The sequence below is a fragment of the Tachypleus tridentatus genome, chromosome 7, assembly GCF_004210375.1.
Source record: "Tachypleus tridentatus isolate NWPU-2018 chromosome 7, ASM421037v1, whole genome shotgun sequence".
In the NCBI taxonomy this organism is placed as follows: domain Eukaryota; kingdom Metazoa; phylum Arthropoda; class Merostomata; order Xiphosura; family Limulidae; genus Tachypleus; species Tachypleus tridentatus.
This window is the reverse complement of record NC_134831.1, coordinates 12,992,069-13,013,159: the sequence shown is the minus strand read 5'-3', so window position 1 is coordinate 13,013,159 and position 21,091 is coordinate 12,992,069. Positions and strand designations below refer to the sequence as shown.

At 30.8% G+C, this 21,091-nt stretch overlaps 1 protein-coding gene across 5 annotated transcripts; it reads left to right on the top strand.

Annotated features, from left to right (window-relative positions):
* Positions 1 to 206: 206 nt before the first annotated feature.
* Positions 207 to 20,684, top strand: LOC143255138 (CDK5 regulatory subunit-associated protein 3). 5 transcript variants are annotated; one of them, XM_076510341.1, is made up of 16 exons: positions 237 to 344; positions 805 to 878; positions 2,178 to 2,370; positions 2,790 to 2,841; positions 4,049 to 4,180; positions 6,971 to 7,120; positions 7,624 to 7,712; positions 10,328 to 10,417; positions 10,556 to 10,692; positions 10,933 to 11,104; positions 12,954 to 13,037; positions 14,220 to 14,355; positions 15,668 to 15,756; positions 17,901 to 18,106; positions 18,356 to 18,527; positions 20,417 to 20,684. In XM_076510341.1, the coding sequence occupies exons 3-16, from the start codon at positions 2,365 to 2,367 to the stop codon at positions 20,486 to 20,488; spliced, it is 1,587 nt and encodes a 528-aa protein (XP_076366456.1). In that variant the 5' UTR covers positions 237 to 344; positions 805 to 878; positions 2,178 to 2,364; the 3' UTR covers positions 20,489 to 20,684. The 5 variants fall into 5 exon arrangements, with proteins under 5 accessions (XP_076366455.1, XP_076366458.1, XP_076366456.1 ...); XM_076510342.1 differs by having other exon boundaries at positions 253 to 344; positions 805 to 861; XM_076510340.1 differs by lacking the exon at positions 805 to 878 and having other exon boundaries at positions 207 to 344.
* Positions 20,685 to 21,091: the final 407 nt, after the last annotated feature.

The following is a 21,091-nucleotide window of genomic DNA, read 5'->3' as shown; positions in this document are numbered from 1 at the left end:
AAACTAAAATGAATAAACATACAGTCATGAAGAAACATAGTATAGCACTTGAGGTAATCTGAATCAAACTTATATGAAAACAAATTAAACAGCATGTAACAAACTATATTTACACGTGAGAAAGCTGACTGCATTATTATCTGTTTATTTCTAATAAAGCTTACGTAAAATATCATTAAATCCCCAACCCCCCATGAAAAGTATTTGAACACTACAAGGATTCAATGTTTTAGAGATGGCGCTACATTATTTCACTGTTTCTGTCTGCAACGTCGACGTGTTTTAAATTACATAATTTTATTTCAGGTTTTGGTATTTTATTTTGTGTGCCCCTTTCTTGAAAGGTGTGTGTAATATGCATGGTTTTTATCTTTTTTGTAACGTTACTGGTGTGAATATGAAGCTTTTAAAATTTAAATAGATAAAGCTGTGTTTTTCGTGTAATTTATTTCTTCCTTGTTGAATGTTATTAACTGAGTAATAGTAATATTATAGACTATAACTAACTATAAAGAAGCTGTGGTTGAGTTGTCACTAATCTCTACTGTACCGTAGTCACCACAGTTAGTACCAGTAGTAGTGTTACTGGTAATGATTAAAAAAAAGAAAAGAAGCTAAGGTTTCATAATGGTTTCATTGAATATGATTTAATATTCTATCATGTGAAGTACATCTTTATTTGGTGTTAACACTAACCAACCAACCAACACCTTGTCTCACAAGTTTCCTCATAAATAACCATATGGTTGCAGTATCAATATCGTGTCGCTGTCAATTACTACTTAATCTTATGTCTTGAGACAGAATACCATGAACTTGAAGACTTCTGCTCTGCTACTTTGTGGATTGTGGGGGAATTCTGTAAGCTGAAACTAAATGTATGATATTTAATCAAAAAATGATTTGAAAATGGCATGTCTTTCAATAATGTTGTTGTTACACTATAGAATTAAATTACTTAGAAGTTATCAACTGAAAAAAGTTGTAAAAATGGACTTGTGTAGTATAATTACATTATTATTAAAGTCTTTGTGAAAAGTGGTGACACAAAGCAGAAATAATTTTTGAGAAATTAAACTAATTTCATAAAACTCTAAAGTATAAGTTGTTTACATTTGATTGTGATAAGCTATAATTACTTGAACATCATTTTGTAGTTCTACATACATGCCTCAACCTTAACTTTGAAAACATTGGCAAATGGTCATTAGTTTTTTGTTCTTCCACTAACAAGTTTGGGACTGCCATTAGCAACAGTACTAGTAGTATTTTACAAACTGAAATGTGGCATAATTCATTATATTGTATGCTGAACATTACTTAATATGTATATATATCCTTTTTATGTATATAAAATTATCTTTCTCAAGTTTCCAAATATGTTTTTTATATTAAAACTAAATTATATGTAGCAGTGTTTATTTTAACTTTTTCACAAAAGTTAGAAGATGCTGGATTTGGGTGGGAACTGGTTATCCAAGCTGTAAGCACCAATGGAGTCCATAGTACTCCATTCCTAATGACTATCATATACTAAAGATATTGTTAAAAGTTACAGTTTAAATAAATGCTTAAAGTTGATAAAGCATTAGAAGCCAGTAGGCTTAACATATGTGTTAATCAAGAAAATATTAAGAGCAATATATAAAAAATAAATCACCATGATTTCTTTTTCATTATTACCAACACATTCTAGCTAGCAACCACTTGCACATAGTATTTCTTGCCTTACTTCTGGTGGGGTGGTAATCATTTGAGCAAACAATTGAACTAGACGAAGCTGTATTCTCGCTATCCCCATTTTCTCTTACTTACCTGAAGTATCTCAAATGAGAGTCACAACACTAAGCTGGTATTGGCAAACAGAATGGGTTTTTAATAACAGTTATAGTAACCTTTACTAACTCTTGAGGTATATGTTACTGAAATATGAGTTTTGCCAGTGTGTCGATACTTAGCATTAAGAATCTGTAAGTCGTCTTTCTGATATGTGTACTAGCAATTATTTTGGAAAAAGTTTCTAGATTTTACTAGTAAAAATGCATACTAACCTGTAGTTTATTTAGTGTTAATTTTGAGTTCTCACATGTGTTGGATGTACTTGATTTTTCTGCTCATTTGAAGCAGAACTTACTTTCAAAATGTCATCCTTTGTGCTTGTGTTTTTTTTACAACAGGCAGTTGCTGCCCATTCAAGTGTACTCTGCCTGAACAATCTGACAAAAAATACAAATACTTCTGTCACTGACTAGGATCTATCCTGTTACATTCTGAGTATGTGCTGCAAGTCCTAATAAATCAACAGAAGACTTCATTTCAACACTTCTTGATGCAAACTGTGTTATAGCTTTAAAGAGTTATATAATGCAGGTGAACTTTTCATTATCAGAGGTTGAAGTGATTGCTATTAAAGTTTTTATTAATCTGCACTTATATTTAATAACTTAGTCACACTAAGAAATTTCATGATGTTACAATATTCTATCTTATTAACTCAAAGTTTCCTTCATTGCTGGTCGTATTTAATTTTGAAAGGATAGAGAGTAAGTGATCACTGTCCTATGTAAGATGGAAATAACCTAATATAGCAGCTGAAGATTTTCATTTTTTAATGTAATTTTATACTAACTAAACTATAGGGGTTCAACTCTCCAAAGAAAAACTTGTTTCCATACAAAATCTATGAATTTATTTTGCTATTTTTATGCAGAAAATATAAATACAACCAAATCAATCAAACCTAAATATGTAATAACACTTGATCATTAAGTTTTGGTTATTTCTTTTAGCTCCAAAAAGAGCAGGAATTGCCTATTGACATCCACACCAACAGACTACTTGGTAAGCACCACTTGTTTTCTTATGAACTGAATATATATTTATATGTCGTTTTTTTAGTACCATTAAAAAACCATTGGAAACATTCATTTAGGCATGATGTACTCTGAAGATTTGAGTACTTTTAACTTTTTTTCTAATTCGATAATGTCTAAGGCTAATTAGAAAAAATACATTGACATCCAGCAAAGTATTATGTTTTTTAATTTGGAGGAAATATCCCATCAACCTTAAAAATAAATGGTAGAAAACTGTCTGAAAAATTTAGTATAAGGTTATTCTTACTGGAAAATTGATGAGATTAAGATATCAATTTATTTCTAGAAATCCTTGCCTCAATTTTTTAAAATGCTTGTAAACACTGAATGACATCTGGAGGACTTTGTGTTACAAGTATCAGAACTGTGTTAATCAAAATCTTCATTGTCAACTTTACCATCATAAGAATGTTTTTTTTTTACTTTTGTCATAAATGTTAATTTTCTTGCCTGATGTCATGCTATATACTTTGAGAACCACTTCTTTTTTACAGTAATAAAGTAAGCTTCATATAAAATGTTAGGACAACAAGGGGTCTATTGGTCAATCTAGATGGACCCATTTTCTAAAATAAACCTAAAAACAAGTCTTCTCATTGAGATTTATTAAGCTTTCTGTCAAACTCCCTTAAATTTAATAAATTCACCATACCTGAAGGCAATCCATTCCCTTACCTTTTGAAAAAATTGTTCATGCTAAATGCTTTGCTGTACAAATAGAAATTGCAGATGTATAGTAGTAGTTACAAGTTCTGGAATTTATTCTTGCATGTAATGTAGTGAAATTAAAAAAAAAAAAAATTATTAGGAAATATAAACATTAAACAGTTCTGGTATTCTACTTGGACACACATACCTACTGAGCACCGAGATAAATTTTTGTGTAACCCTTCACTTTTATTCAGATTTTTCAGTGTTTGGGGCCAAATTTTCGGGTTTTAAGGTTTTTATTTTGATGTGGGAGATTCTGAGTCACAACAACAACAAAAGAGTAACCTAGTAGGGATAATTAATGAAACTAAGATCCAGACCTAATAGCTAACCAAACTATTTCTTTATCATGATGACACATGGAATAAGAAATAGGTGAAGACTTATTGATCAGGTAGAATGAATACATGAGTATGTATATAATAATAAACCATGACAAGTATACCATGTTTTCCCTCTAGATTGGCTAATAAGCAGGCGTGTCTGTAAACAGGAATGGCAAGACAATATTCTTAGAGTTCGGGAAAAAATCAATAATGCAATCCAGGATATGCCAGCTGTAGAAGAGATCACTGAACTTCTTGCTGGAACATGTAAGGAATATTTTTCAATATCCTTTGTACCAATATTTTAGAAATTTGTTCAAACATTTTGTTGGTTTTGTAACTGGGCATAACTGCATTTACTGGGACTGAGGATTTGATTCAATTGATGAAATTACAACCATTCTGATATAATTTTTGTTCCTGGTTTTATTTTACATGTTTTTTACATCTTTGTTATTTCTGTCATGTGTAAATGTTATGTTTTTGCATTAAATATATATTATAAAAATGCAGTTGTTGATTCTGTAAGTACTTGTGGTAAAGTAATAGCAATCAAATGTCAAATCATTGTCATGATTAATACTTCATACTGTCACTTAAGTTTAGTTATTAATTAGTTATCCAGACAAGTGGGTAGTGCACTAATCTTCAATTGAAGAAGACATAATATCAAGTCCTAGCCATTGCTGCCACAAACATAGATCTTTTCAGTACTTTCCTGTAGATGATGAAAGACTGGCAACCAAAATGTGGGACATAAACTAGTTATTAATTAATGAAAAAGATGTAAAACTAATTGATAATTAGACTTTGTTGGTCACATAGATTGCTAACCATGACAATGAATGTTTGTATAGGCTTAAAAGAATTGTAGATGCTCCTCCTCTTTCTATGTTAACAGTTTACTGTCTTAATGCCCCCCCCCCCCAGTTTCTAGCAGTACAAGTCCACAAAGCTTTACCAAAGGCTATCTGTGCTTAATACCAAACAACAATTGTTGTTTTAACTACAATTTTTCATTACCGTTATTTCTCAGATTGAATAATTTTCTGACTATTTCTACATTAATGAGATTATTAATATCAGTAACATGTGAAAATTAGACCAAGACATACAATACTGGCATGAATGTTTAAGTATTCACCTGCTACATAACATATGGACAACAAGAAATACCAATAACCTTGCACACCCACCATTGGAAAAAATGAAAATTTAAACCTACTTTTCAGGAAATTATCAATTCCTTTCTTATATGCATGTGTGTGTGTAAATATATAGTGTTATGAGACTTAAGCTGCTTAGACTAAGCATCTGTATTTTTATGTGATAATATGTAGTCATTTTAGTATGAAGAAAGCATAACTTATATTTATTTCCTAATTTATTTATGATGGTTACGAGGTTGGTCAAGTGACAGACCTCTCATAGTTAGAGTATAGAAAACAGCATAAAATATAGTGTCTTACTGAAAACAAACATTTGAAATGAATTTAGGAGGTTTTAGAGATTACAGAAATAACATTTGAAATTTTTGGGACAAAGAACAGTTTTTTTCAATTATAACGTGAAATCACTTTGCACTCAGACTAGTAATGAAAGAGACTATATTTTCAAACAAATCTTTAGTAAAGTTATCTCTAGAAAATCAAATTTTTTATGTACAAAATACTTATAATACTTACAAAAATGTATCAAATTTTCTGAAAATACCATGCTGTATCAAAAGTTATAGTGCAAATACTTAACATGCAAATTTGTAGATGAACTTATTTATACAATATACAGAGCCCATAGCAAAAGAGCTAATACATCAACAGTCTCAGTACAGCTAAAAATATTCAGTAGGTAATGTCTTCAACAAACTGGTAATTATGCCCCTGTCAATATCACAGGGAAAATGGAAATAAGAAAAAAGCCCAAGCACTGGCTTCTGAGACATTACCCTAGTATGAAGAATCCAGTTTGACTAGACTCCATTAATGACAATGTTGTGTTTTCTGCCTTCTCATCACCATACAAACCAAATTAACTGTTTTTTCCTTAACCCCTGTGGGCCAGCATGGCCAAGTGAATAGGGTGCTTAACTCTTAAATATGAAGGTTATGAGTTCAAATCCATGAGGGCACTATGGATCAGTCAGTCCTATTTCTTGATAAAAGAACAGTTCAAGAGTTGGTGGTACATGATGGTGACTAGCTACCACCTCTCTACTCTTTCACTGCTAAATCTGGGATTGGTAGCACAGATAGTCGTCATGTAGCTTTGCAAGAAATTCCAAACAAACCAAACCCATACTTAGTGATTTTCTGAGCTTATCCTTTGTTATGACACCTAATCAAAAGTCTTTGAAAAACTAAGTTCACTCTATTTCCACTGTCTTGACAACAAGAACATCCTTTTCTTTAAAAAAAGTAAGATAAAATACCCCTTTAGTGGATTCATGGCAGTTTTAAATTTGATGCCACAATAGATGCATTAAGTTGTTTGAAAATGTATTTTTGTTTATTAAAACACATACAATTTGTCAGTTTAAATAAATACAGATTTATAAAGTAAAGTATGAATATTTATCCTTTGTCACTGCTTATCACATTTGCCTTCAAATAGTTTGGTTCTGTGCTAGTCATCCCTAATTTAGCAGTGTAAGACTAGAGGGAAGGCAGCTAGTCATCACCCACTGCCAACTCTTGGGCTACTCTCTTACCAATGAATAGTGTGATTGACCATCACATTATCATGCCCCCATGGCTGAAAGGGCAAGCGTAATTGGTATGATAGGGGTTCAAATCCATGATCATTGGATTGTGAGTCAAGCGCCCTAACCACCTGGTCATGCTAGGCCCTCTATATATAATTAATGTGCTCATGAGTTTCATCACAGTTTTTCTTAATGGCATAGAACATTCACAGAAAGTAGTTACTGGCTGTTCGAAAACCTATTACAGTGTAGGAAGTTCATGAATGGTTCTAAATGTGATATGTTGTTTTGTAATGAGATATATTTTATTCAGTTGTACATATGCTAATTACATCTTTAATTTTTTTACCTTTCAGACATAAATTACTTTCATTGCCTACAAATTGTTGAACTTCTTAAAGAAACAGAAGCTGATTCAAAGAACATATTTGGTCGATATTCCTCTCAACGAATGAAAGACTGGCAGGAAATAGTAAAACTCTATGAAAAGGATAATGTCTTCCTAGGTGATGTGTTTATCTTTTGAGTGTTACAGATTTTTCAAACATATTCCAAAAGCTCTTAGGAAAAATAATAAGTCTATAATAAAGCACCAAGCATAAAATTTGTGCTGTTCTTTGCATGTGCTGCTAATTGGATAGGTATGTTATCAGAAACAGTTTCAAACATAACAGAAATGTAATGTGATATAATTAAAACTTGTATGAATATTTTTAAATTGTAAGCACTGAATTAGATACTTTATTATATGAAATTTAAACATGAAAATAGAAAGAATAGTTTGCATTTGCTTAAAGCACCATTAGTCTTTTTTTTTATTAATTCTCACAAACATAATCAGTGTTATGCCTTTGTTATGTTTGTCTATTGTTTTATAATGTATAATTTGTAAAATATCTTTTTCTAACGTAACTTAAGACTGTCTGATAACACTGCCTTTTAATTCTGTTATGTTTTGTACCAGTTGTTTTTTGAGTTTGTAATTTTTTTATTTTTTTCTATTTTGTAGCTGAAGCAGCTCAATTACTAATCAGAAATGTTAACTACGAAGTTCCATCACTGAAGAAACAAATTGGTAAATGTCAACAAACACAGGAGGTGAGATTCAGTTTTTCCCTGCTACAAAGAATACAAGTTCTAGGTTTAGCTACACATGTGGACTATTCTTAATGGTCCACTTACTAGTGTATGTTGAAGTGTTTTGCATCTATTACTTTGTGTAATGGTGTTTTGATGTTTTTTAAGTATTTTGCTCACTAGTAATAAAATGTGTAATTCATGAAATTAAGAAAATTCTGTTAATCTTTTCTCATGTCTACAAAGCCAATCTATAGTTTGATGTATCCTCATAACATGATGGTTATATTCAGAGAATTGGTATGCACTGTGTAATTTACATCATTAATAGTTTACTTATTAGTACTAAGTCATTAATTTAATTTTGATCAAGTAAGTTCTTAAGGTGTTTATCTGTTTATGTTTACAGGGTGATTAGAAAGCAAACCTTATATTTAAAATGAAACTTGTGTAGAGATTGGAAGAAAGTGGTAAACGTTTAGGCTGGAAATCTGTTGCCAGGAGGAAGGATGGTTGTAAACCTGTCACAATTCTTATTTATGTTCTGTGAACAATCACCTTCCCACACATGGTTGCTGGCAGTGAAAGGTGGTAAAGATGTAGGATTTTGTGAGCTAGAGCACCAATATATGCTGTTTTTTTTTTTCTTTCTATTCTTCTAAGTATGTGACATTGGCAAAGTTGAGGTTGAATTGGTTAGATGATGTACCCCAAGTGCAATTATGGTCTTCTACTGGAACCTCGAAAAATCAGGTTACATTACATAATGACTCATCTTAAGATTTTTGCCTCAGTATTGGATGTTTGTTTTTTGTCTCAATCTGTAAAACTGTGTTTAATTATATTTCATCTAAGTTTGAGTCTGCTGTAAAATACATCCTATCCTTCCTTTTGACGTAATCTGTTTTATAAAAAAAGTTTTGTAGCTTTCTGATATATATGAGAATATGAAAAATATTTAATCTTATCAAATATGTATTAACGTACATATTCTGATTAACAAATGAAAAATTGTCAAATTGCTTATAATTTAGGTTTAAAATTTATTTTAATTTTATGGCCATGCACTGTATTTTGAATCAGAACAAAATTAACAGTGTTATGAAGTAAAACCTTTTTGGAAAGCTTTACAAAAATCCAGAGAGAGATACATAAATCAGAAATTGAAATATACAATAAAAGTAAGCATTTTTAACTTTTCCTCAATAAACATCTTACAAAGAAATCTCTTTGAAAATTCAAAGCCAAGATTTTATACAAATATCACATTTAAAAATAAGATATTTAACAGAAATTACATAATTTGTAGAAACTTCATCTCAGGTTTCAGATAATTCCATTTTCATTTCAGTATGCTTTCTGTTAGTTTTAATTAACATACTAGGCCTATCTCTGAATGAAGTTACAACAATTAACATCTGTTCGATACAGTGTTTATTATCCTTATAACATACTGCACAGTAACAAACATGTTTTTAAAATCCTCAGCCTATTTTTGTTGATAAAGAAAGAAGAATTTCGAAATTTGGGGTAACCACTAGTTTTTATGTGATTTGTGAGTTATTGAACTCTTTTTTTATTTTTATTTCCTCAATGCTAATTTCATAGACATTAGTGATTAATACATATATGTATCTCATTTATTTTTGGCTTTATTCTTATTTACATATTTTGTGTTATTAATTATTATGATTATTTTGCTTTGGTAGCCTGCCTGGTATATTTGGAGTTAGGACTAAGCCAAAATGTCCTAAGCTAGTCAGACAAGGAGGTAGCAGTGAGATACAAAAATATTAATTAAAAATGAGGGCATTCTCTTGATGAGTCAGTGCATTCTAATCATTATAAATAACAAAATAAGGACAGTATATTGAATTAGCCATGTTTGCAACTTGTTTTTTTTCTTTTTTTCTGAACAATAAAGATTGCTTGCTTTGACCACAAGTTAATGATAATCTATCTGATAAGCTAAAACACATTAAATTGAGCTAGTTTATTGCCTGTTTGTTCCTATAATGTTTTCACTGTGTGTCATTTTTGTGCAGTTAACCAATTTTGTAGCCTAGGATAAATATCTTGTATAGAAGAGGACTTGTGACTTGTATAGGTGCAAATTTGTTTAACATACAAAAAAACGTTTATAATGACTGATTGTTTTATTTTAGTGTAATGCTTTGTGCTAATAAGACTGCTAGTTTATACAAGTCATGTATCATCTGTTTAATTAGATATATGCAAATAATAGTTTTCAATGTTTTTCACAACCCTTGTGCCTTTTCTTGAAATTTCTAGTTCAGTTAGCATCATCAGCATTTTTCAGTAAGATGTATCCTGGCTCATGTTTGATGTTGACAATAAGAATTGTGACTTGCTGTCATTTACCGAGCAAAAAAATAACAGATTTGTGATTAAATCCGTGGTATTTAGTGTCATGGTTAAAGTATTTATAAAAAGATAGAAAGATTAACATGCAGGTTCATGAGACAAACACTCAACATTTTGGTTTCAGTTCATGAAATAAACATGAATTCCAGTTGTGGTTCACGAGATAAAAACATGACATTTCAGTTTGTGAGATAAGCAATGAATAGGTGATCAAGAGATGTTCTTACATCTCTTGTTGCATTTTTTTTCAGGAGTGTATTCGTAAAGAAGAGGAATATGCAAAGAATGCTATACAAATGAAGGAAAAATTCTATGAAACGTGCAAACAACTTGGAATAGAGGTATGTTAAACCTTCATTAAAAACTGGCTGAAGAAAATCTACCATTTTGCAAAGAAATTGTGTGTTTATCTTACTTTACATAAAATGTTTGAGATATTTAACTTTTAAACAAAATATTTCAATTGTTATGTATTCCAGGGAGTGAATATTCGAAAAGAATTGTTGTCTCTTCTGAATGACTTGCCTGACACTTTCTCTAGAGTAACTGAAAGAATGAAGGACTTGAATTCTGCCAGGAAATACTACATTGAGTTTCTTAATTTTACACTAAAAAGGTTAGTTTTAATATGTGTTATTGATGCTTATGCCATATATACATTTCTTATTTCATCTTGTTGATTTATTGTTTGTATATGTTTAGCATGGTTTTAATATTTTGTATCATGCCTAATAATTGTAACATAAAAAAAATTCAAATACATTGTATAAAATTGGACTACTTTTTATTTGTTTAATGAGTAACACTGTGTTAAGTTATTGGCTGTTATGTAACTTGTAAATTTGTATATATATAGAGATGATATAAACCAAATCTGCCTGCCACTGATCAGTCACTTAACTGAGAAAGGAAATACAACAACTTATGAATGGAGAACAGGAACAGTCCCAGAAGTAATAGAAGGGTCACAACCAAAAGTTCCCCTTGACATGGACAATGGTCAGTCGTCTTGTGTACCTGATGATCAGGTGAGTGGTGATTTTCAGTAAATAAAGTAGCTGACACTTATTATACATTCAATGCTCATAACATTAGTTCAAACAGTGATGAATTTTAAAACTTATCAAACATGTAAAAATTCTAGCCTATATTTTGCATCTTTTTTAAGAACCTCACACTGTTGGTCTATTGAAAAGAGAAGACATGATGTGCTAAGTGAAGCCCAAGATGTAGCCCATTCGGGGAGGTTACTTAGTGTGTCATGGAGTAGATGTATCTGATTCAATACAAATGTCGTAACTAGAAGAAATAATTGTTTGCTTTATTTATTTACTTTTTGTTCTGTTTAAAGAAGAATAAATTTATGAACTTGTTTGTAAATAGTAATAATCTATATATAAATACAATAACATAATAATTGAAAAATGACTGTATTTTACAAAATACAAGTTCAATAACATACAGCCAATATAAGACACTTTGTAAAAATTAATGTTGAGCTTTACATTATTGGATATGGTAACATGAGTGCACATGGACTATATCATTGTAACTTCTGTATTGTTAGCCAGGCACAGCTGTAAGGTCAATGTAATAAAAATAATAAATGCATAATGTTATGAGATTTTAAGCTATTTAGTCTAAACATTTATGTTTTCATTTTGTAATTTATTGTCATCCTAGAATGAAAAAGACAGTTTATTGATATGGTAGTTATGAAATCTGTTGAATCAACTGAACCCATACAATGATTTGTTAGTGAAAATAACATAAAATAAAGTTTTCTTTTTAGAAAAGTTTGATAAAACTATCTGGGACATTATAAGGATTTTGCATGTGAACTTCCTAATGCATAAAAATATTTTTAATCTAAATGAAAATTACTTTGCATATTGGATAAGAAACATGCAAAAATATAAAATGCAGGAGATAAACGGGAGCATAAGCAGTGTTGATAAGGTCTCTAGGAACGAGGGCGTAAATGTCCCTAGAAACTGGGGCATAAGCAGTGTTGATAATGACCCTAGCAACGGGGGCATAAAAAGTGTCACGAGTGTTCCTAGCAACGGGGGTATAAGCAGTGTTTAAAATGTCTCTAGCAATGGGGGCATAAGCAGTATTGAGAATGTCCCTAGCAACGGGGACGTAAATGTCCCTAGTTTTAGTGTTCAAAGTTCGCAGACATATCGGTGTCCGGTTGGTAAAGACTACATATGGCAATGAGAATTTGTTGTATTGGTCAATAATGCATCAATATTCTTTAAGCAGTGCGACGTCTCACAGAAAATCTTATTTCAGTTCCCAACCTGCTTAATAAAAAATCTAATATTTTGTGTTTGAAAGTATTATAGTCTTTATTAATAATCTGCCAAATTTAGTGAACATACACTTACTAATTTACTTGTGATGAAGTTAGTCCCTGAGACCAAGCCTGTGCTAACAGGGTTATTTCAAATTTGTTTTGGTTAAATTGTACTTTAAATCAGTCTCTCCTTTTAAGTCAGTAGATGCATAAGGTAATTATGCAACATGAAAACACATAGTACTTAGTTGTGTTCATCAAACTTGTTTACTTCATCTCTTTACTTATTTTTCAATTAATGCCCCATCAAACTAAATATTTTGATCCTCTCATCATTTGAGAGTAATTTATCTGTGTTTGATTATTCCTCTAATCTGGGAGTACCATGTAGATATGTGAAATAAGATGTATGAATTGTTATACTTTAAGGTCTATTAACCTAAAGGCTAAAACTAAAACTAGGAATTCTATGAAGGAAACTTAATTGTGTCATATAAACTAATTGTAAAATAATACATCGTTTAGCAACAGTCTTATTCTGATTTTTTCTATACCGTTGTTTCAATTTTTTACAGATTGACTTTGGTTCAGATGGCATAGATTTTGGTGATGACCAGAGTTCAAGTACCCTAAATGGTGACTTCGTTCACGTGGACAAGGTAGGTTTCACTAATGCCCAGATGTAGTATTCTTAATACATTTGTATGCTTATCATTAAGTTTATGATTAGTTACATTGTTAAGGTTTATAAGGTCAAGTCTGTTTTAAGCTTTTGACAATGTTTCATTTGCATTAACTTTTTTTGGACTGCAGAAAACCTTTCAGTGTCAGACACGTGTGTATGTGAATATCAAATTTCAAACTTTATTTCAACAAAAAATATTATAGAACTGATATTTTGTCATTTTGTAACATTGATTTCATGTAATTCACAAAGAAAATGAATAACAAGTTCAAACTTATAGAGCTCCAAGTCTCACCTGTAAACAATGTTCTCACTGATTTCACAGCTCTGAGTTTCACCTGTAAACAGTGTTCTTATTGGTTTTCACAGCTGTATGTGTCATCTGTAAACAGTGTTCTTACTGATTTCACACGTGAGTCTCACCTGTAAACAATGTTCTTATTGGTTTTCACAGCTGTAAGTCCCATCTGTAAATCCCCCCCCCGCTAGTACAGCAGTAAGTCTAGGGGGGGGGTGTTATGATGTGACAGTCAATCCCATTATTCCTTGGTAAAAGCCCAAGAGTTGATGGGAGGTTGTGATGGCTATCTGTCTTCCCTCTAGTTTTTCACTTCTTTAGAGATGCTAGTGCAGATGGCTTTTGTATAGCTTTCTGTGAAATTAACAAAAAAAAACCTTTGTTCTAAGTTTAATGTATTTTGGTTAAGGACTTTCACTATGAGGAGTAAGAAATAAATCATAGGATGTTAGATGCACACCTCTGGTTCACTAAAGAGGTAATAAACCCAAATTTCTAAATTATTGATATACTGAAAACTTAGGTGACAAAAGTAAATAAATTTAGTCTTTTTATCTTGAAGAGTTGTGGACCAAACTCTAAACACTCAACTTAATTACAAACATAATTGCAGCTTATACATATAAATTATTACAAGTGTAGATGATGAAGAGAAACATATGGTATTATAAACTTTCTTTTTTTTAAGTTTTGAAAATAGTAGTTTAGCACTGTTTTGCTTATTTTAAATGTTTTTTGTTTTTATCAAGGTATGCCATTAACTTTTTTCTAAGTGTCAGTATATTAAAATCTGATTATTTATTGCTACTTCTTTTGCTGAACAATTATTTTTCTGCTATTTTATGAAACACACTGTAGATTGATTTTGACGATGGAGAGCAAGCTATTTCTCTAGATGATGGAGGAGAAATCAACTGGGAGATTAGTGTGGAGACCTCTGGGGTTTCATATCTGGCAGAAGTCTCGGAAAATGTCGCAGATGAAGGAGGTGGAGGTACAACTTTTCCAAAAAAGATGTGAAAGTCACTCAGTATAAATATAGAATGTTTTTAATGATCTTGTCAGACATCATTTTTAGAACATGGTATATTGTTTTGCCTGAATTCAGTGGCTTTAGTTTTTAAACCAAAAACAAACATTATGCATGTATTGTTAACTCTTAAACAGTGGGAATGTTGTAGTTAGCAGCATCAGTTGATGTTGGCTACCGTTTAGGGATTAATCAAATTTGTCTTACAATGATATTTCTATTTTTCAAAGTCATTAATCCTACGTTTTCATTGCAGTTACAAGGTATGCTATTAACTTTTTTCTAAGTGTCAGTATATTGAAATCTGGTAATTTATTGCTACTGTTCTTCTGCTGTTCTTATTGCAATTACATTATCGTTGAGATCACATGCTATATATCAACTACTAAATCTAATTTTCTTACTTTTATAACTAGAGTTTTAATTCTGTTTTGCAAAAAAAAATTCCTTGTGGTGAAACAGATCTCTAAAGTAGGAGTAGCATCTGTTAAACTTTTCTCCTACACAATTTTAATTTTCTCAAGTGTTTTTTGTATATTATGATTTCCTGAACTACACATTGCTAAGTTTGTATGCTTATCAAGTGATAACATTACTCTATCAAAGCAGTGATCTTACTGTTTTATATAATGACATCAGGTTTTTGTTATAATTTTAGTGATGAGATGTTTTCTTAATTCATTTCATCAGTTAGGCTTCTTACAGTTTGTGTGTTTGTCTAGATCTATGTAACACACATACATATATATATATATATAAAGTTTGATATGCTTGTCACTCTGCAAATGTTATATTTCAAAGGCTACAAATATATTTCTTTTTCAATAATGCTAAAGCCAGTGTTCATCTATAAAAAAAGAAACTGTGTTGAGACTTCCTGCTGTCTTTAAGGACTATCATAATATAAGCCAACTCAACACACATTTTCTTTGAATTCAGTTTGGCACCTTTGGAGAGTAATCAAGTGTTTTGGAATGGCCATACCACTGAAGTCTCCTGTGCAGCTGGTAGTGTTCCTAACATTACCCAGGTTAATTACATTATGTTTAACTTTGAGAACTAAATCTGAGTGTAAACCTCATTATTATTTTGTGTTTTATCTCATGGGTCTTATACTAACACAGATCTATGGGATAAAGTCAAAATGTTGTAAGATATGATACATCATTAAAGCATTGATATTATTTACCTGACATTTGATTTACTGTGAAGCCTAAAATGTTTTGTTCTTAACTTTTTTGTGTGTTTATTCAATATGTGTATCTTAACTTTCTAGATAGTGTGCGAGTTGCTCGTGGAAGTGACGCTCTCTCTTTGCTAGATAATCTTGAAACTCGAGGTCTCTTTCTCAATGAACTGATGGAGGTATGGCTTAAATTTTTAAATATTCAAAATAATTATTTAATTTTTATCCTTGTGTTATGATAATTTGCTGACCAGCTGCTTTCCCTCTGGTCATTACTTTAAAATTAGTAACTGTGTCAAATAGTCATAATTGCTTTGCTATAATTTGAAATCCTTTCCTATATCTGATATATAAAGTGATGACACTGTTATTGATGGTTCAGAGTACAGGTTTTGCAGTTAATTTTGTTTTATATATTAAAAAGGAAAGCAATGTGGTGTGTAGAAAGTGTCTTGTGACTTTATATTATAACAATAAAAGTAAACGTGAAACTCATTCTATCGTACACTTCATTAGTTGTTACTGATTTATAAGCTTTAGAATAATTCCACTCTTCATCAGTAACATAGACCTGGCTAAGGGTAAATAAGAAATATATAAATATAGCTTCACTGTGAGTGAAAAACAACTAAACACATTATACTTATATTATACTAAATGCACTAATTAGAATTGTATCAGGCCCTGCATGGCTAGGTTGTTAAGGCACTCGACTCGTAATCTGAGGGTTGTAGATTCGGATCCCCGTCACACCAAATATGCTTGCTCTTTCTGCCATGGGGGGGAATTATAATGCGACCATCAATCCCACTATTTATTGGTAAAAGAGTGGCCCAAGAGTTGGTGGTGGGTGGTGATGACTAGTTACCTTCCCTCTTATCTTACACTACTAAATTAGGGAAGGCTAGTGTAGATATCCATTGTGTAGCTTTGTACGAAATTCCAAACAGACAGATTTATATCAAAGTGTAACAAATGTGGAATGTAAAAATTGTTGCAGGTTAATTTGCATTCTTTATTATCCTGTTTTCATGAAGGAACTGATTAATGCATAGTTGTTTTAATTATAAGTAGTGAGTAACAAGCCTGATCTTAAAAAGACGTCTGTTATATCCACAACTGCAAATAAAGAAAAAAAAAAGAGTTTAAAAAGTTGGCTTTTGTAACATGAAAATTTATATAAACACATGAACTTTTACACGTGCATAATTTTGAAATCTTAAAACTAGTTTAAACTGCACAAGGAAAGCTCATTCTAGTTACATGTTTGAAGAGTAGTTTTATGAACATGTATATAACTTAGTATAAACAATTCAAGTTTATTATTGTGATGTAATTTAGCCATTCTTCATGTTTTGTTACAGTAGTGTTGAAATAATTTACTATTTAACGTGGTATTTTCAACCATATTTTCCAATTAAATTTTTAGAGCACTTATAAATTATAACAGTAAACTTCTAACAAATGTGCTCAAGTGTGTACAGTAAAAATCAAAAGTTAAAGAAGTGTGGAATTGACAACAATAAGTAATGTTTAAATTATATCATCTCTCCTTAAAGTTGTTGTATCCCTCTTGTGATAAGAATTAGAACTAGTTTAATAAAGAGTGGTTGATGCTGAAACCTGAAGCTGCATCTAAATTCCATTACATTCTTCACATTTATAGGAGTTTTCACTCTAGTTTGTCATGAAATATATCTCATACAGTAAGAACTGCATCTGAATGAACTCCATTTTCACTCTATTTGTAGAAGTTTTCAGTGAAGTCACTGTTGTGAAATATTTTTAACACAGTAATGTATTCATTTGAACTCCATTTTCACTCTCAATATTTGTAGTTTTCAGTCAAGTCACTTTTGTGAAATATACTTAATGCAGTAATAGATGCATCTGAACTTCATTTTCACTCTCCATATTTGAAGTATTTCTATTGAGTTTTATATAAACATTTATCTGGTTTCCTCTCCTGTCATCAAAACCCACAATATCCCAATTAATGCACACCTCTTATGTTTTAGACATTATCACAAATCTGTTTTTCAATAAGCTTTGGAACACAACAGTACAGTACACTGATGCTATATAAGAGTATTTGTAATAAGTTGTAAAGAGTTTTTATTCATAGTAATAGCAGAGAAATACATGCTAAGTTTTGCCAGTTATAAATTAATATTAAAAACTTTCATTATTACAAACTTGTTTTATTTCAAACTGAAGAGTAAAGATATTTGTGTTTGTTACTAAATCTGTGTTTACTGAGTCTTTTAAAAATATTAAAAATGGATTGTTTTTTTAATATTACACTTAATATTTCTTGTTAAAGCTCAAAGGATTTCTGTCACAAAGAATTGTAGAGATGATGACGGAAGGAGATGTACTGTTGTCCAGTCAGTTTCAAGAGGCACCTGCTACTGTTCAGCTGCAAACAGCTGATGAAATCCAGAGAATGTTAGACATGGTCACAGATATTCTGACCCAAATGACTAATGTGAGAATGAAACATCTGTGTCTTATCAGTGACTCCCCTAAGTATGTGTTGGCATAGAATTTACTGCTTATAAATCAACAAACCTTTCTTTTTTTTTATCCACTAAAGTTTTGTGTTTACATCTATTTTTGTCTCAAATTTGGTAAGTTCGATTCACTTATCACATTTGTCCAACTGTTCAGTAATCTTCAGACACTGCAATATGTAGTTATTTAGTATGTTAAGGTGTCTGAAGTGGAAATAGAAGAAACAAAACAGTATTGTACCTGTTTTCTCTTCTGAACATCTAGGTACGTTGACCGCTTAACAGAATCCCTTAGACAGAAGCTGGAGCAGTCTGAGAAGATGGAACTGTCAAGGCAGGCAGTAATGGAGAGGAGAAAAACAACACTAGAAGACCAGAGACAATTAGAGCCAAAACTTGACCTTATCATCCAGAAGACAAAAGTTCTTCAAAAACAGGTCATTGTTTTTTCTTTGTTCTCTAAAAATCTTTTATAGTTCATGTGTTGAATGGCATTAAAGTCATGATTTTATTTTCACAAAATGTTTGATTAAGATTATTAATCCACACTGTCTTAATATTTTTTTCTTCTTGAAATATTTTGGAAGATAACTGCAGGCTATGGGTAAATTTATGTTACCTAATTATCAGCAGGACACAGAAAATTTAGGGTTTGAACTTTTGAACATAACTGTAGGTTCTGTTACTGTATACAGGTTCTGTATAACAAAAACTGTTCTAATTCAAAAGTTGCAAATTTCAACTTTAAAATTGAGTACACCTTTTTACTGAAAAATCATCTCTATGTTTCTTTTAATTAATTAATAAATTAATCTGAAAGTACAGTTTTGTATTGTATTGTCTGCTAACAGAAAGCTTATGGACAAGTGGGTTAACATTCCAGTATCAGGATGTATTGTATGAACATTTGTAGAATATGATATTTAATGTAAGCATAAAAATGGTAAAACAGTATTTTGTACGTATATTGTATTTTTTAATGTATTTTATCGGGCACTGTAGTTTTCAGCTGATTAGTTTTCATTATATAATTTGTCATTTCCCTAAGTTATAGATAGCATATACTTTGTTATAATGTTTTTCAACTGAACTCTTTCACTTGTATATTTTTCAGGTACCTTTATGTTTAACAGGCATAGCCTAAGTCTAAACATGAGTGTTATTAAAACATTTTAACATTTTCAATCTCTTTAGTTTCTTAGTGAACATTAGTAGTGTCAGGCCATAAAGCAAGTGATGATATATATACCTTTCAGATTCTTATGACCTGTAATCAGATATGGGTGGCACTTATATCGTATTCTGTTTAAAATTGGCCACTGCCATAAACAGGAATGTTTAATTTGGATCGTAATATGCAAATTGTGAATTAGTAACCTACCTGTGGTGTGAACACTGGTGTATTTGGAGAAAAATGAATCAAAAGATTTTGCTTGCATAGTGCATAAATGTTATATAGACACCTTGCAAAATGCTGTTACGGATATTTATCCAAAGTTTCTGCTATGTTATCAGTCTTGTTTCAGCTCATGATTTTGACTAACATCATTTTTGTTGTGGAACGAGAAAGTCAGTTTGTTATTATTTTATGTATTATATATTATGCCCTTTTTAATGGTTTTACTAATACTTGTCTCACAGTTATTAGATTTTTTTGCTGTTTGTTAATTCTACAGACCTGAACACCAAAATTACTCACTGTGGTTAGAAACTAATAAGTGTTAGGAGTTTTATTATTGAGTTAAGGCTTAACACCTATAAGTAGGCACTAAGCCACTGAATTGTAACAACATGATTTACAGAAAAGTTAAAACTATTAAGTGTTACCAAGATCAAGTTATGGTTTAGATGCCAAAATATTAGAAACTCAGGTGGCTTAAAAATTGTTAATTAAACAAGTTTAAATGCTCTTTTCTTCCCCACATTGCTTTTAACTTGCCCATTTTGTCATCCAGAAATTGCTGCATAATAATTAGCTTTTCGTTCAGTACGAGAACTCGTCACAACAAAGTTGTAATGGAGACAAGTGAAAAAGATTTTATAAAATTTTGTCTATGTATATGTGCAATTTAAAACTTACAAAGTTATAGTTTAAATGCCAAAAGCTAGTCAAGTATTGAAATGTCACTAGCACTAGTTATTTTTTCCAAAATCAAATTGTTGATTAATAACCCTCTTGAAAAATTTGTAATCAGTTTTTAAATGATCTGAAATGAATTGTAGTCAATTTTATGTTTTAAGTGTTAAAACTAACAGTGTTGGTTCAGACTTGTTTAATGTTTCCAAGTTATTGTTTAACTCAGTCTTTGATTTCTTTTTTAACCAGATTGAAGATACTATATCTAAACAGTACAAAAATCGTCCAGTAAACATCATGGGAGGAATTAGTGTCATGTAGGATATTTAAAGACACTGATCTGTGTGTCAGTACTTTGTATAATGAAGATGAATGTTTTGGCCTGCAACTCAACCACTAGTTGCCAAGAACATGAACTCTTTCTTCCATCATCAATATAAATTCAGTGATCCTGAAAAATACTTTAATTCCTTGAAAATCTTGGGCCTATTTTAAAAATTAAAACTTGTATCTTGTACAATTTTGTTGGTCTTTTTATCTAACAGTTTAGTTTTGAGAAATGCTATTTTTTTATTCATGGTTTAACTTTGATCAATTGTATAGTTGTCTTTTACTCTGAATTTTTTATCAGACTTCCAGGCTTTTTAACTTGCAAAATGTGAATTTCTAGATAAAACAGTTCAACATTTTTTTTTAAATTTATGTATTTTAAGTGGGTCTAACTTAAGCCTCGACAAATATTTTCATATTTAGGAGCCAGGTCAAACGTAGAAAATTTGTGGAATATATTTTGAGTTGTTTGAATGTTTATGGTATGAGACACACAGTTTTACACTAAAAAACAAATGGTTTATTATTAAACTTCAATATATGGAATTATTACAATAGTAGACAAAATAACTTTTAATTAGGTGGATTCTTGCA